The 17,998-nt window shown below is 38.8% G+C and overlaps 1 protein-coding gene across 3 annotated transcripts in view; it reads right to left on the reverse strand.

The window, feature by feature from the left end:
• Nucleotides 1–442: 442 nt before the first annotated feature.
• The window catches only part of MBD2 (methyl-CpG binding domain protein 2), a 42,956-nt gene continuing 25,400 nt past the window's right edge, over nt 443–17,998 (reverse strand). The window contains exons 4-8 of one of the 3 annotated variants that reach the window (XR_008233505.1): nt 12,269–12,359; nt 11,348–11,525; nt 9,571–9,626; nt 3,083–3,223; nt 443–912 (exon numbers count right to left, since the gene is read on the reverse strand). Coding sequence is in view for 2 of the 3 variants with exons in the window: in XM_052777114.1 (XP_052633074.1) it covers nt 3,094–3,223; nt 11,348–11,525; nt 12,269–12,359 (399 nt within the window). In the remaining variant the exon portion in view is untranslated. Of the gene's footprint in view, nt 913–3,082; nt 3,224–8,446; nt 8,549–9,570; nt 9,627–11,347; nt 11,526–12,268; nt 12,360–17,998 lie in introns of those variants that run through there. The other 2 variants (XM_052777114.1, XM_052777115.1) reach the window with 2 other exon arrangements.

The following is a 17,998-nucleotide window of genomic DNA, read 5'->3' on the forward strand; positions in this document are numbered from 1 at the left end:
CTGATTAACTGTGCAAGACCCAACTCAGTTGACAAAAATCTTAGCGGTGCGGTGCCATAGGCCATCCTGATGTCCTAACTGCTTTGTCTAGGTGGACAGAAACAAGCCCAAGTTTTGGCGCCTGCTGCATTCTGCACCGCAGACACTTTCTTTACGGTCTCACTTTGACCTCAAAGCAGAACTCTGTAAAGTCATGCTGGCTACTTATTTTTAGCAGTCGTCTTTCTCAGAGGAAATATGCAATCGTACTTCACCTCGGCTGAAAAATCCACAACTGCTCCCGAGTTCAGACAGATTTCCTGAGGCAGTGCTCTGGGCAAAGACAGTACTTGTTGATACACGCCCTTCCCAGCCTCTCCAGTACCTGGCCAAGGGAACACTGAAATATGAGCAGGGACGTTCTTTGCTTACTCTATCCACAACACAACAAGTTTTCAATTGCTTGGAATATAATCATTTATTTATCTTTACAGTGATGACGGAAGAATGTACAGGTTTTTTCACCCATAGGTATAAAAATCTGTTTATATACAGAGTCACAATAATCTTTAATTGGGAAATCATTCTGTTCTCCTGATCCATTCTTACTAAAAACCACAGGAAAAACAAATATTTAGTACAGGCAATATAATTCCAGTAGGTTTGCAACCTGGCATCAAAAGCTCAGCTTTAGATTAAGGGTAACGTTTGATACTTAAAAAAGGACTTTAAGTCATAGGACACAAAATAAAGTTGCTTTTCAAATAAGATATATACATCAAAAATAGGAGTCTAGAAAAGGCATTGGTTTTAATGCTATTAGAAAGCTATATAAATGTGCATGGGTCCATTTCTTCTTGTAACGAAAGACCGAAGGAGAAAGTGCCTCTGTCTTATAGGAAGTTCCTCCTGGGATAAGTCAGTTAAAAGTACCTGTAAAAGAGAAAGAAGTAACCCCTTTTGGAAAAGTAAAGGCTGATGGTTGCATCAGTTAGAATGACTTTGTTGGAGCAGTTACAGCTGTGTTTCAGTTCAATATTAAGAGCACACCATAAATAGTTCATAAGTGGGTAACAAAAAATTAATACAATGTAAGTAGCTACTCAGTTGTTAAGAGTCCCACAGATGCCTATTTACTTCTTCATTAAGCACAACCCGCATACATAACATGCTTTTAACATCCAGCCTCTTTCACCACACACCCTCCTGGCACATTACCCAGGCTTCTGTAGTTCTTCATTACGGCCTTAAATCACTTTCTGAATTCTTGTTTTTTAAATACAGCGTAATGTGTACATGAAAAGTTTCTTAATATAAAAACATCATACTGGAACATTAGTCTGTATAAAGGAAAAAAACGTTGCCTCTTGCAAGCTACTTCACGTTACCTAATCCACTTACTCAAAAATCTTTTTCAAGTCTATAATTAAAGCCACTAGGGCAAAAAAAGCAGTTTTACAGAACATAGCCAACACATCTACATTTACATGTACATTGGTTATGTACATGTAAATAGGTAATCAGTTCACAAGTTGATGAAACTCACGGTCTACTGATCCAACTGATTTCTGCAGAGAACCACAGTACCAGTGCAAAAATAACCACTTCTACAAATAGATTTATGAATCCATTACAAAATAATTATTTTATGCTAAATTAAAAAATTCAAAATGACAATTTGATTCTAAAATGGCAAAGGTTTGAAGTTTCACATCTTAAAACAATGTTCTTTCTTGACTTCCTTTAAAGTTATCCATAATTAGACTTTTATAGCAGAAATACTCAGGGATTAAGAGTTTAATAGTAAATAGCTGTAACTTGAAGTCATTAAAAGATTCCAGTAGCCTGGAAAACATCCAAGATTATTGGCCTGTTAAGTGGCCAGTAAACAACACTGGCAAATAGCTCTTGTCCACAACTTAAAGATCAAATTTCCCTTTATGTTGCACTGACACTGTAAGTAATAAAAATGACTATGCATTAGAAACATGAGTATTCAGGGGCTGGTGGGTACATTATGAATACATTTTGTTTCTAATTGTAAGAATTTACTCAAGCAACACACCCTTCTATCTGAAGTGGTGACCTAGTGCGCAGTCCAGATATGAGTGCAAAAATAACATCTGGCTGTTGGCTGCACCAGGCTTATATTCTTCATACGGGGGGAGCCAGAGCACCATGGAATTACCACTCTATGCCATGGGTTGAATACCAGTTTGAATGTTTAGCAGCCTTGCTAAAGCAGGTCACAGCCTGGAAACTCCCATCCTATGTCTACAAGTTACCTGAACATAGTATTTATAGTTGTATAAAAGTTAATTCCTTTGTAACTGTCAAATAGGAAATCCATACATTCTTGCCCCTTGTGTGTAGTAACTCCAGAACAAAAAACCTGAAATGAATTCCTTTAAAATTACACAACCATCTTCAGACAGAATTCTTAGTTGTTAAAACTTCAGCTAACTCCTTATGAAAAGCTCAGATCTCAAAGCTGCGCACTTTCATAAATGAGCACTGCCAGCTCAATGGAAACAAGAGAATGAATTACCATTCTTCTGCAGGTGATTAAAAAAAAAATTTTTTTTAAGTAAGTGTTTGGCAAATCCACAGATCAGTACTGTAAACAGGTGTAAGATACAAGAAGATGCCTTGGAAAATTAATTTGTAGAGGTATTATCCATTTAAAAATAAATAGAAAAGTTTCAGGAGCTTCTTATGTAATTCTACTAAATTAAATTTTGAAGAACAGAAAAAGGCCAGTTACTTTGCTTGCTTTATCCCAGTCTGACATCAAGTATTTATTAAGTGCCAGAAAATATACCTGCAATGGTTTCTAGAGACTGCGTCTTTGCTGTAAAAGCTGAAAAACACTGTTTTTTCCTCCCTGGTGATCTGTGTAGCATTTAATGTGAGGGTGTTCATATCTATATATGCAAAATCACCCTAGTGTTCTGCTGATACAGGGCATGTCAGCTAACATATGTGCAGCATGAAAGCAGGACTGCTTGTGTGTGATACACTACTGTCCACCGAATGACTGCTGAGTGATTGCCAGCAGCCAAGAGATAAATCTCAGAGCGTGCCTCCAGGAGATCTGACTCACCTGATTTGTTTTTATGCTTCATCTCCATTATCCATTTCTACATCTATATCTTTTGTTGTATCAGCCGCTCGAGATAAAATGTCTGCCATTAGTGCTTCCTCTAGTTTTTTGCGCACTTGTTGCACACGCTCTTCTTGTTTTCTGAAGGGAGAGAAGGGAAGAAGGGGCAGAAATGTCAATCCTTCAAGTATACTAGTAGGCTGGGAGCATAACACTTGCATAAACAATGACTCAGGACTGGTTTCTCAACTCTCATTTTAACTTAGAACAGAATACGATAGAATAGTTCCAGTTGGAAGGGACCCGCAATGATTATCTAGTCCAACTGCCTGACCCCTCCAGGGCTTACCAGAAGTTAAAGCATATTATTAAGGGCATTGTCCAAATGCCTCTTAAACACTGACAGGCTTGGGGCATCGACCACCTCTCTAAACCCTTACTAGACTAGTTCTATTACCTTCACACATACACAGGCATGCAGGTAGTGCTTGGCTCTAAAACCGAGAGCACTCTGAGCCAGAAACCTCTCTGTTTTAGCATGCATGGTTTACTTTCCCTCATACAGAGACAGAAGGATTGAATGTGACATATGATCTTCCACTCTCAGATTAGATACTTGAAAAGGCCAAACAGAAAGTTAATGGAGCAGTATCCCACTGGACTATCTTTGTCAGACTGTTTTTTTTTTTTATTTTTTGGCAGAGACATATTAGAGTAGATCACTGAAAATTGTAGCAGGAGATTCCCATCATGAGCATTATAAAGGAGATCTGAGGCAATCTCCCTCTTTCCCAGCGTAAGGGTGTGTACACCAGGAGCACCTTTACAGGATGGTGGGGCACTGAGTAGGTTCCTAGGTGCTCAGAGAACCACTCCCAAGTCCCACACAATGCGTGTGCAGGGGAAGAACCTCAAGGAGCTTCACCGTTTCCATTTATTTATTTAATTACTCCTACCTATCTATTCAGTCTTATCTACTAAGCAACGATGCATTTAAAATGGCAGCAACTTCTGCTGAAACAAAGGCTTGTTTCCCTGGGGAAAGTTAATTCAAAAATACTGCCTTGATATCAATATAAATTTAAGATATTTTGATTCAATGTTTAGTTTGGAAGGTAATACTTAGCTTTCAAATGTTAACAGAAAACAAGAAGTCCTCTTTTGAAGTTTTCCCAAGAGAACACAAATTTTGCATCAGACCCAGGGGTTTTTTACATGAAAATCCACTTGTTCTATCAAGCTATTTTTTCCAAAAAAGAAAATCTTTAAACAAAATATACACTTTAAAAATGGCCAGAACTCATCAGAAGCAGACACAGGAAAACATTCGTTAGTGCCACAAACTCCCTGTGGCTATTTAGGATGGCAGGACAGATATAAAGAACATCAAATCTTAAAAGAGCAGGAGTGATATCCAACATGCTCCACAGAAGCCAGAAGCCTCTGAAGAGCACCAGCCTCTAAGGCTACTCCGTTCTACGGCTGCAACCACTACCAGCACTCCCTAAGTACTTCAGAGGGGGCTGTCTGCTTACAGAGATAGCAAAAGGACGAAAAAAAAAAAAAGAACAAGCTAGCAGTTCTGTACAGAACTTGTTTTCTATCTTCCAGCTGTTTTCTACCCTTGTTTTCTATCTTCCAATACACAGCTTACTGTCCCAGAGGTGTTAACTTTCAATGCCTAGAGAGTGATCTTTCAAACCCTGGGGCAGAGAACCGAACAAAACCAAAGATGCCTTATCTTTTGCAGAACCTGTGACAAAGGAGAAATAAAAGTTAGAGTAGCAAATTCAGTATTTGTTAATCGAATGACAATCATCCCAAGAGCACACAAAAGCTGAAATACAATTTTTAAAAAAATCAGTAATAAAAAGTTGCCACCATCTCACTGTTGGAATACACTGTGAACTGGCCAAAGATTATGGAAAATAAATAGTTGAAGCATATTTCATTTTTCCCCTTTTTGGCTTTAGAATTTTGACTTTAAGACATTAGGATCTTTCCACAATCCACAGCCTACAAACTCCACTGAAACAGGCTTCAGATTACAGTCAATAGCCATTTACACCATCTCGTGGTTTAACCCCAGCCAGCAACTAAGCACCATGCAGCTGCCCACTCACTGCCCCCCCACCCAGTGGGATGGGGGAGAGAATCAGAAAAAAAAAACAACAAAAACTTGTGGGTTGAGATAAGAACAGTTCAATAGAACAGAAGAAACTAATAATAATAATGATAACACTAAGAAAATGACAATAATAATAATAAAAGGATTGGAATATACAAGTGCTGCACTATGCAATTGCTCACCACCCACCAACCGATGCCCAGTTAGTCCCCAAGCGGCGATCCCCCCAGCCCCACTCCCCCCAGTTCATATACTGGGCATGGTGCCATATGGTATGGAATACCCCTGTGGCCAGTTTGGGTCACTGCCCTGGCTGTGTCCCCTCCCAGCTTGTTGTGCCCCTCCAGCCTCCTTGCTGGCTGGGCATGAGAAGCTGAAAAATCCTTGACTTGGTATAAACACTGTTTCACAACAACTGAAAACATCAGTGTGTTATGAACATTCTTCTCATACTGAACCCAAAACACAGCACTGTACCAGCTACTAGGAAGACAATTAACTCTATCCCAGCCGAAACCAGGGCACACCAGCAGATCCCTTCACTAGATTTCCAGTGAATTAGCCCATACTCAGGGCTAATTTAGGCTATGATGTTAAATATGAACACTTACTGACAGCATGTTTTAAAAAGTGACTGAATGACCAAATCAGAGAGAAGCAAGCTGCTGAAATATCTTTATAAAGCTCCCTTTTAGAGTGCAAAGAAAATTCCAATGAACTAAAACACAGTAAGGACACATCCCCACTCTTATAAAGAATGGCTCAGGAATTAAATGTAAATGTTCCTTCATCATGGTTCTAGTCACTGGGCATTTTAAGCGTATGTCCTGGAAAAGCCCTGAAGTATCACATATTCAGTGAAGATATGGGAAATATCAATCCTCGCTTTGTCAAAAAAGTCTCAGGGCATTTAGACAACCTTGACCACTTCGTAACTTGAATTAAGCCATGAACAGCTGAGCTGGGAGAAGAAGGAGGCCCGTTCCAGGCTGTGAATATTTTATAACATCAATGTGTATCAGAGAATGTACTTGCCAGAAAGCACACAAAAATCTGGAACATCCTTTCTTTCTTGGTGCTACAAGGTCCTTCCCTGCTTTACTCTTCAGTGAGTCTGCTGTCCAGAGATGGAATCTAACATAAAGGCCAGCAAGTATCTTGATATACCAACTCTGAGGAGTTGGGCACAAAATAATCATAAGCTTTACCACCTCATTAAGGCTCCTTTATTTGAGGTCTTCTTTTAAATGTACTTAACTATGTTGATGAAGTTTTGAAAAATATATGCTGAAGCATAAGCTCAGCCTGTCCTAGATTTTGGAATCGTTATCCTGATTTGTAACAAGCCACCTCCTATCATCTCAGACATATAACTGTAGTATTTAACTCTCACAATACACAGAAGTGACAGCCAGTTTTCTGTATCTCGGACTAGCTTCTGTTATTAAGGGCCCAGGTTCCCTATTTACAGTGTATGTGGCCTTCTCCAGAGGTTACTCCCAGGTCTTGCTTCTCAAACTCATGTGAAGACACAGTCTTCCCCAGTTATCTCATTTCCAAATTTTCAGCCAGCCAGCTGACCTCTGAGGGAGCAACAACGAAAAAATCATTCACAGCACTCTCAGTCCTGAAAAGTTTGGTGTTCTAGCAGAGTTTTTAAGTATTAAAAACATAGCTCTTTTTTATACAAGTAATATGACTTTCAAAGCAAATGAACTACGAAGAGCGAATGTTTAAGAACAAACAACAAGAAAACACTACTAACAAGAAGTGTTCATCTTTCACACTAAGCAAAGCTCTAGGACTTGGAGTGTCTCCATTCAATTTGATTCATTTTACTTCTTATGCTAGTTTATCACAGCAGTATTAAGTAAAACTACTTTAGTCTATTACGTCAACAGGGTTAGCAGTGCTGCCAGGGAAGGCAAGAGCACTGCTCACAAGAGCCCACTCTTCGCTACCAGCCCTCAGCCCTTCAGCTCCACAGCTCCCCGGCACCATCCCACACAACAGCAGCCTGCGCTGATCCTTCTCACCTCCCCAGCTGCATCACTCGCTGAGAAGCAGCTCCCTGGCCACATGCTCTTTTCAGCCTTCCTCCCAGCAAGACACAGTCCTCATCCTTTAGTTTAAGTACTATTGCCTTCAAAAACAAGCTAAAATTAAAGACACATTACTCCTAACACAGAAATCCACAAGCCCCTAATTCCAATTCTGACCTTATGTTCAGTGGAGAACTGCTTTATACAACAGGATTGTGTATAGCTCTGCATTCAGATGATTTCCTTAGTGCTTAGCACGATTTTATTTGTCCTTACTACTTGCACTCTTCTCAGCCCACACAACTAAGTGAAGCACGCATGCTTTAAAGACATGTGTGATTCCACACTACTGTTATGCAACTAAACTATGATACTGTGCCAACCTCCCCTCTGATTTCTTCCTCTATTTTTCTATATTGCTACATCTATTGAGGCTCCATTTGATTCAGTTCCTTATGTGCTGGCACTGCAATGTCTACTCTGTCACTGAAATAAAAAAATTGCATATAGCTCTAGTAATAGCATTTAGCTGCAGCAGAAACACAAAGGTATCTTTACATTTAGGATGGATGTCAGGTTAGATGTGAAAAAAGCCACAGAACCAACTTGTCCTTGTCTGAACACCAGTTCGACCTCCTACTCATCACGAGGGAGGTAATAACCCTTTTCCCCTGATCTTGCAGCACATTCAAATACAGTATTTTTTTGAGACACTCTAATTGAGAGCCATCACTGTAAGTGCTTACAGTAACATTTACTCTGGTTTTATGAAAAACATGCTCTAGAGCTTCTCAGCAGCAGGGATTCCAGAAGTCTTCCACTAACCAGATCTGAGATGCACTGCTGAAAGGAGAATTAATTACTAGTATGTTGACTGTATTTGCTGTATTCTATCAAACTCAGGTTTAGGGACATCTGCCAATTCCCCCCCATACATACACCTCTCCAACACATCACTTCCAAGAGATCTTTCCCATCTTCTCCTCCCCTCTCAGCAGAAATTAACCACTGTTGAGACAGCATACTCTAAACGGTAATTACAGGAATTCTCAGATGCCTAGTTACCGTGCTTTCCTGACATACTCTGTATTAAACTCGTCTTTACATCTGGGGTCAGAAAGTTTATCTCATAGCCAATATTGATATGATTATTTAGGGTTTTGCCTCCCTGGAACACACATCATTTTACCTTACAATTTTCTTATTCCTGAGGAGAGCTCAGACTGTGGAAACATTCTCAATCTTTCATTTTCTTCCTTTGGCACATTATAGTTCTTGTGGCTTTGGTCTGTCATACTGAAAGTAAGATTTGTACAGGGTATTGAGGAATATTGTGAGGGACTAAGCTACAGCTGACTAGCTTGGATCAAGTTTCATATAGCTTAAGATTCCAACATTCTTAAACCCATGCCAAATAAACTTAGAGAGCCTTAAACTTTAATTACTCTCCATTCTTGTCTCATGGTAAATACAGCTTAGGTTTTGGACAGATTAACAGGTACTTTTTCTTACCCACGACTGTGCAGAGCATGACATAGCGAGACATACTACATTCATTTTTATGCTTTGGTAAATTTAACAGGTTATGGCTACCCATAAGAAAAAGCAGAAGTCCCATTACCACCACGCTATTTGAAAAAAAGCAATTGTCAAAATACCCGAGAAAGCTCAGGAACAAAACCTACTGGGTGATGGTTAGCGCTCAGCAAAGAACCTAGACTGAGCAAGAGAAAGGGCTGTTGAAAACTGAGAGGTGGGATTTTCAGAAACAACTTACATGCTTTAGGAAAATAAATCCCCTGAAAACTATAAGCTTTAGAAAATCCCACTAAAGAGAGAGACATTTGAAAAGAATGACAGGCTAGACTATGAAGCAGAACACTGCTGTGAGTCAAAAATGAGTTTAATATATTGCAAAACTTCATCCATCTAAGCATAACTAGAAAAAACAATCCACCTATTTGTTATTTTCAAAAGATACCATTCCCCAGTTCATCCCAAAAGAGAGAAACTGGTTAGAGCATTTATCTAGCAGCGACACAAAGGTTGTCAGTCTTAGCATTTCATGGAAACGGAGGCAACTCAACAGGGCCGTTGCAAAGAACGTAAGTAGATGCTGGTCAGGAAAGAAGCTACAAAAAGAAGGTGCAAAGTAGCAGTCTCAAGATAAATGATCTCAGAGTCTCAAGATAAATGATCTCACAGTCTCAGTACGGGAGAAGACAGTTAACAGGGAATTCTAAAAGCCTGCCTCAGGAGGCTAAGATTTGGATGTAAAGACTACTGGGAACCACATCATACTCATTTTATATACTTACCTTTCACAGGACTAGCACTAAGAAGCCCAGAACTATTCAGAAGGTATATCCCACAACTGAAAAAAAAAAATAGGTGCTTGTCCCTAGCGATAAGGAAGCACAGTTGTTTCCTAACCAAGCATTTATAGGAGGTTATTTAACATTTTCCCAGGGAATGTGCTGAACCAAAAGAGGAAATTTTGCATTTTGCTCTGATTATGCAAGAGATTTACCATCATTGCATGACCAGTATTACTTCAAGTTAAACATAAGTCAAGCTGACAGCTATTTTATTAAATGTAAACAACTGCTATGATCTCCCTGAATAATCTATAGTAAAACAGAATATATGGTGGCAACTGACCAGACATCCCCAATTGCAAACTTTTCCTTATCATTATATAAGTTCAGAAAGCAATTGTACCGCTTTCCTTAGTGATAACAGATGCCATATTCTGATATTACTTCTTCACGCAATGTGTTTTCTGGAGGGTCTTAAAATGAAAGCCAGCTTCTCACAAACAACATGAAAAGGTAACTTCTAAGAATATTTAATCCTTTTGTAGTGAGCTACCTATGAAGTCATGAACCAGAAGAGACACCAAACTGGCAGCATATTCATAGAAGTTGAGCTGCTCCAGTTCAGAATCTGTGTCCTTCCTGAGTTGCCAGTACTGTCTGACATCAAATTCAGAATCTGCTTTGTAAAAACAACTGAATGACTGCTAAGACAAAAAAGGAATTTTGTTTCCAAAGAATAATAAACGTTGTCAAACAAGCTAAGAAAGTTTCTCATCCTGCCCTGTAACATTCTGTAGCAAAGCAAGAAAAGTTTACCTTCTGAAAGCATCTCAAGTTGATGTTTAAGAAAATAAAGAGAAGTAAATCCCTAAGCAAAGGACTGGGAATCAGATAATTTTATACCTTAACATTAGCTCTGCAGAAGCTTCAGCTAGCCATCTAGGGCTTAGAAAAGAATGCGACAGTATTGGACCTTGGTGCCGAGTGAATTCCACTAAGTAGCAAGATCCAAGTTTGGTCTTCAGATTCCCTATGCAACCTGGAATTTAACTAAAAATGTGATACGGAAGGCAGTGTTCATCCCATGAGTTGATTCATGCTAAGCGATACTAAGAAAAAAAATGGATGCCAGGATTGTGTCCCATGTCTTGCCACACTCTGGCAATTAGTCAATGTAACAAGAAATCTCTCTCTTCACTCAGTCCTAACCTTGCAATTCAGTGCTGAAGCCCCTGCTTTTAGTACCCAAAAAAGGATGAGTCTTTCTTGGAAAAGAAAATTAACAGTGCTGCTACTAAAAAACAAAATCTTTGCCCATATGTGAATAGATCTATCTGTGCTCTTCATATCATATTGCAATCTCTCACTTTAAGAGAGTGTATTAGCCGCAAAGCTATATGCTGTAGGGGAATATTCTTATTCTCCTTTGTTGAAATTACTTACTTTTTAACTGAGATCAACAAATTAACTTGACCAAACCAGAAATGGGAAGGAAGAAAGCCAATATTGATCATGACTATAGCTTAATGTTTAGGGCACTCTCTTGGGAAAGAAAATGTGGATTATGACTCATACCTTAGTGAATTTTTTATATTACTATTTTGACCACAAAGAAAAAAACCAGGTTTTCATTTTTTCCAGTTACTGAACTTATCAACAGGTACAAGAAAAATGTTCACACTTCTCTTCCTTTATCTCCAGGACTGCACTGAGCCAGGAAGAGATCTACTTTAATTGAACATGCTTTTCGTTTTACTGAAGACTTTACGAAACTTACCTAATGTCATCATCTGTGACTATGAAAGCTTTGCAGAGGGGTTGAGATGTATTAAGCCAGACGGCTGGGTTCTTCTCAACAGCTGCAGAGAGCTGTCCCGTGATAGGTGCAGAACTGGTGTGCAAAGCACTAGCAACAGCTGACAACAGGGTATCGTCATTGTTACCTGGGCCAACTCCTAAAACAAAGACAACTGAATAGTTACCATTCACATTTCATATGTAAATTCCAGTGGCAGAGCTCTTCTCAGTTTGTAAGGCTATGTACACTCATGAGATAACTACCACAGGATACATGATTGTATAAGCTCAACAGTTAAATGCAAGTTCTTAAAATGGCTTTGTAATAGCACAGTTCTCACTTAAGTGTAAGTTAGCATTTCAAAAGGCATCTCATTTCTAAAATCGGCTAGGTTTTTTCCTTACACTAACAATTACAGTATCATCAATTTTTTAATCAAGATGATCATACCATAAATTTACCAGTCACATATTGAAACAGGTTTTTTGCAGCTTCATGGTATTAATTCACACCAGCACAGTCTTTGCTTTAACGCTACACAGTATTAAATTAATTCTGGAAAACAAACACTGGAGATTTTTACAATACTCAAATTCCCAAGAAAATCTCCCAAGCAGTGGAACAAATTATTAATTTTGAACTATGACTTGAACATATTTTAGATCAACTTTCACCAATAAGAATGCAGTTCTGAAGTGTGGGTTTTTATTAACTACATAAACGAACTAAAAATAAACATAGTTTTGGAGACTGAGGTATTGTAAGCAAGAACATTTACAATTTGAAGTTTACTTAATCTGACTGTAAACTGAAAACTTGTTAAGAGCATCAAAAACTCTGTCCTTTTTAAGCACAACAACTTTGTGGATCTGAAGCAACTGCAGTAAGTGAACACAATACCTTGAAGACCTTTAGGTAGCTCCATGGATTTTATGATTTGTTCACTGACATCCGATGCGCTGAGGCCTTGTAGCCTCTTCTCCCAGAAAAGCTGAAAAAGAGAAAACAAGATTGCTCATTAGAAATAATAAACAAAACTAAATCAGCTCATGGAAATAAACAGCATTCATGAACAAAACAGCATCAGAACAATAAAAGACAGGCAGTGCCTAGCAGCTTACAAAACAACCAACCTAACAGTCACGTAAGCTACCAAAAAGATAATATCCTATCTGCTGATGGAGTTTTAGTCATCGGAAACGTATTTGTGTGGAATTATGTAGTGCGTGTTGAGACACTGGAGACAGCTCTGCACGTTGGAGCAGTACAGCTGCACCAACACTAATGCTAATCAGCAGCTATGCCACTTCAGACCTATGCTAGCTTGGTGACACTGCCCTTTCCGATGCTGTATAGATCTCTTGACTTATCTGGAAATAGAATCAAATCTCTCCACTTTTAGGAGGATACATGGACTAAATTCACATTCATTTTACTTTCTATTGCTTTGTTTATTAGCTGGGAACATGTTTCCATTTCTCACAGAAACCAATTTTTTGACCTGAGAGATTTTTGTTTAATGATACAGATTTCCCTACTCATTCCTGTCTTACTGGTCTGAATATTCACCCGGAAGTTCCGGGCTGGAGATTAGCCACACCTATTCTTTAAAATGGGCCTTTTCCATTTAGCACGTTAGTGATGAAAGGTAGTTAAAAAGTTGATTTCCATTCCATGGGAAGGTACTTTTAACAAATAATCTTAATAAAGAGGTAAGCAAGAACGTAGCAATTTCCTGTGGAAAGGGCATTCCGAAATAGTTTGATTTTTCTGCAGGATATGGGGGGGGGGGGGGGGGGGAATCTATTTCTTTTCATGCCTGAAAAATCTGAGACAAAAAACTAGAGAAGCAGTTACTCTCATTCCTAGGAAATTCTTCATTGCAGCTGGGTACGCAAAAGCCTCAGTTTAAGATAGGGTTTTCAAATGTCACATTCTGCTCTAAAACTGGAAGTGAAACAACTAGAGCATTCTCTTTTATTTTCTGTGGAACCTATATTGCTAGTCACACGACATCATAACTGAAGCACTGTACATCAGTGATTCTTATTAAGAAAAAAAAAGTTTCTGAGTTACAGCGGTAGTAAAGGCAAAGAAAAAAGCAACAAAGAACATCTAACTTAGCATTAGGAGTATACTACTGACTGAAAATAAAACATGCCGTTATGCTAAGAAAAATGCAATACTCTCCACAACATGTCTGTACAGTTTTATAAATCGTAGGTTGAATGATACTTGTGTTGCCTGAGAGATTACTATGTCATTTTACAGAGATCCACTTATTTAAGCACTCTTCTCTTGACAACAGGACACATTTGTAACCACGTTTAGATCTAAGTGGCTTAGAAAACTCACACAGTATCACCTAAGTAAGCTCTTCAACTTTTTTGCAAACTCTGACTACACTTCACACGTTCTTGACATCTCCATGATTTGACAGGTTTTTGAAAATACCTGTTGCCACTTGTGTCTCATTTTACTACAGCCACTTAAAACTTCAAATGCTTCCTGTAAATAGACTTCTCGCTCGTAATTAGTATTAATTTTCAACATTGCAACCCAGGTTTGAGCTACACTGCTAGTTGAGTATCAAGGCACCTCTTTTATCTTGTTAAATGTTAAATATTTAGTACCTCCAGTCATTCACTCCTGCTGTTTACCACTATTGCTAAGACCCCACCCAAAGAAAGCACTCTAGATGTCTTGTAGCAGTCCTTACAGCTCCATGGATGAAGTGGCAGTGCCTTAAAGCTGTCTAGAACGCTGAAGAAATCCTTCGTTAAAAAGGTGAAACCAGCAACTCACTAGCCAAACTCAAAGGAATATTAGGATTCAGATAAATGAAGTCAAAATAAAAATCTATCGATTCAGTATTTCATCACTGGGTTAGCCTCCCATCTTGATAAAAGTCTCTACAAAGCTTATTCATGTTTTCGACCATTAAAGGAATTAACCCTTTGTTCCCCTTTCCCTCTCCATTTCATCAACTTTTAAACAAAAAGCCCACCAGCTCCAAATCTAAGCTATGTTTTTATATGTTACACGTAAACATAAGAACAGCATCTCTTTATTTAGGCTAAAATTAATTGGTCTACAGCAGCAAATATATCACCAAATACAATCAAACATTACTGGGTTTTGATTCTCAGTTCCCTACTCAAATCAACCCAGCACACATCACAGAGGGAACGAGGAACTGCGAGAATGGAGGGCGTATAGGAATGCAAATGCCTGTGTGGGAGAGAGAGTTGCTTGAAGAAGGACAACTAACACGAATGAAAGCTTAGAAGACTTGGAAAGTGTAGTGCAGTATCGATTGGGTGGAGCTTCCAACACCAGTAGTCACTCAGCTCTTTAAGCACTGATTGTGAATGCAGGGAAAAGTCTATACAACTATCAACACCTCAGATGACTTCAAGGTCAACATCAGTAGAAAAAAGCACTTGACACTTAGACACACCTGTTAAAACAAGACTGAAGCAAAGCATATTCCTAGCACAAAGCTTCCAGCACTAGTCTATATAATTATTTGCAAACAACGATTGTGCTCCAAATTTTCAGCTCCCCAGATCTCCACTAAGACTGCACGAGTCACTCTTACTAATTTTTTGCTCAGAAATTAATCACATTCCTAGATTTTTATTATGAATTTTGTTCCCCAACCCTTTATGGGTTCTTACGAGTCCCCTCTGAACCTCTGCATCTTTCCTGGATCTTACTGAAGATTCTGAGCTGGACCAGACCTGGACAAGTATGTCCCTAACAGCTGCACCAGGAATAGCTATGAAGGGACAGAGAGAGAGGGAAGGAAACTGCTAATACAAATTCAGAAAAAGCTTTTCTGTTACTTCACTTACATGATGAAGATGCAACCATTCCACAGCAACGGAAGGAAGCATTCAAGTAGCTGAAAAAGATCATGCAACTCTCGATGTGCAAAATATCTGCCTTCGAGGTTACAGCCCTAAAAATAGCTTACATTATTTATCTCATCATTAGTGAGATAGGGAATAGAAAAAGAGAAAATAAAGCTCAGGTTCACCGGCTTTGTGCCCCGCTAAGCAGAGAAATAGGCAACTAAATCAGGAGCAATTCATAAAAATCCCATCTAGTTTAACAGTTAGGCATCAGCATCCATAGAGCGTGGCCTAGGCAGACTGCCCCCTTGGCATTTGTCTCCTGCCCAAAGCCATCTGGACTTCATAAAACAAGCAACAGTCCCCCACACAGTGCAAGCATCTGCAGATACAGCCACTCAAATTCAATAAATGACTGCCAGCAACAGAGGCCACCTTCTGCATAATAACCTTACATCTTCTCACAATTAAAGGTTTTCTTGTAAAATGGAGTGAGCTATCCAGACTCTGGGCTTTTCTCAGCTTGCGTACCCTGGAGAGTACCATAATCCCTGAAGCAAAGGGCAGGCTGACGTGGTCCAATCTTCCTTCCTCCTGCTGAGAATTCACCAGTACAGCCAGAAAAGCAAGATTCCTGCCTCCAGGAAAGAAGCATTAGCAAACACGAGACCCTGTTATTCAGTAATGAGAATCCTGATGGGACCAGGGTAGGAAGGAATGAGAGAAGAACCGGATTTCAAGATTGATCATTGTTATGATGTGATATTTCATTACTAATGCAAAATGAATAACCATTCTGAGGATTCATAGTCAGTTATGGGTATTCATCCTGTTGGAGGATAAAAAATGGCTCTACTTCAGTTTTGCCTGAAGTAGCAGTTAGGGAACACACACTGAAAAGAGCCTAAAACCCAGGTCCTTCATTTACCGATGTTTGAGTGTTCTAGATTCAGAAAGACCCAGCAGCTAAGTGCTCCATTTCCTAGGAAATTAATCAATATGCATTATGCCAAAAGTGACCTCTTATGCAATAATCTCCTGCCGAGCAAGAAATGTATCCCTTATCACTCAAACTTACTACCCTAAGGGCAACCCCATTTTCTTCCTGTGACAGAGGAGACAACATAGGAATGCAATGCCAAGGTCCCCAGGGCGGAGCAGAATTTTCACTTCCTTGTTGTTCTGAAACTCCATAATGGCAGAGCTGTACTAAGCTGTGCTTCTGAAATTCTGTTTGGAGAATTATAAAATATTGCTTCCTCCATAATTGTTTCTTGTCCAAGAAAAGCTATTTGTGACTAATGGTAAACTATAATCTAACCCGTAATCTCTGTAAAAACACAATCTCCTAAGCAACTATTATTTCTCATTCAGACAACAAAGAAATGATAGATTAGCCTCCCTATTGCAAGAACCACCAAATACAAACATATTATGCGCTGCTCCTTTTCCTTAGATAAATAAGTCTATTTACAGTTGCTCAAGCAATGGAAGCCTACAGGAAATTTTTGCTGGAAAGAAATCCATTCCAATTCTATTCTTTTTAAAAGAAAAGCACGTAGGTTCTTAACATTCAAACATTCTTGGAGGGTGACTGATATATACCTGTATCGATCAATCAAGAACCTCAAATTTCATCTGCTATTTACGATTTACAGAGTATTGAAAATACTGTAGATGTCAACAGAATGATGTACTTGACTGGAAACACAGAAGAAAGGACATCGATTCTGGTGTTGGTGAGTTCAGAGATTTGTTTATTGAGGTGGTTTCTTCCATTTAGACAGCTACAGCATCTGCTCTTAACTTGCAACAGTAGTCAGAAAAAGCTACCATCTAATTCAGAAGTATGATGGACACAGCAAGTTTTACAGCACAGCCACAACTCCAGGTAGCTGCCTTGGCATCTTCCCAGCTCTCTGGAACCACATTTATTTCCACGCTGCTTGCAGATGCATTATAAGCTGGTATGCGAGCTGATTAAAAGTTAGTCATGTCTACACAAAATACAGTCAACATATCTATACTGTACTGCAGACACAGACAGCCTGCAATTTTGTTATGTTTTAAAAGGTGTTTTAAAGGCTAAGACAGACCAGAATGCCAGTTATCATTTGGGAAACTGCTCAAGTGATTGACATTGCAGGCAGTTAAATGAGGAAATATGATTAAAGAGAGGTCTTTTCAAAGTCTCCATGGAAGAATTTAAAAGGAATGAGAATTTCTCCAGAAAACTGGAAAACTTCTTTCCTCTTTTATATCCAGTTGCTGAGTTGCTCAGTTCTGCTGCATCCATAATTGCCAATCAAAATTTCAGTGTTCCTTTAGTTGCCTGGGAGAGGGAGATGAAACTTAACAATCTCACTGGGTTCCTTCCATCCCTCTTTTTGATAATTCTAATAGATATTAACCAAGCAGCTTAAGTTTTTCAACTCTATCTAATTTTAGATTCCAATCCCTTAAGTTGATTCACAGGAAATAAAATCACATCTATTTGACAAAATACGAAGTGCTAAGAGCTAAATACCTCTTTCTTGTTAAGAACTCTTCACAAGAAGACATACATAAAATGACATCCTGCAATTTTTCTCGTAAATTAGGCTTTTTAGACTGCATATATATATATATCTTATGCCAAAAAATGACTACAGTCAGGTTTAATTTGTCATATATAATCCTATTCAATAATCCATTACAATACAATCCACTGCAAATATATATGACAGTAAGTATAAAAGAGAGTCTCAAATCAATTTTGAAGAGTACTTCTGGC

This window comes from Harpia harpyja, chromosome Z (assembly GCF_026419915.1).
Source record: "Harpia harpyja isolate bHarHar1 chromosome Z, bHarHar1 primary haplotype, whole genome shotgun sequence".
NCBI lineage: Eukaryota > Metazoa > Chordata > Aves > Accipitriformes > Accipitridae > Harpia > Harpia harpyja.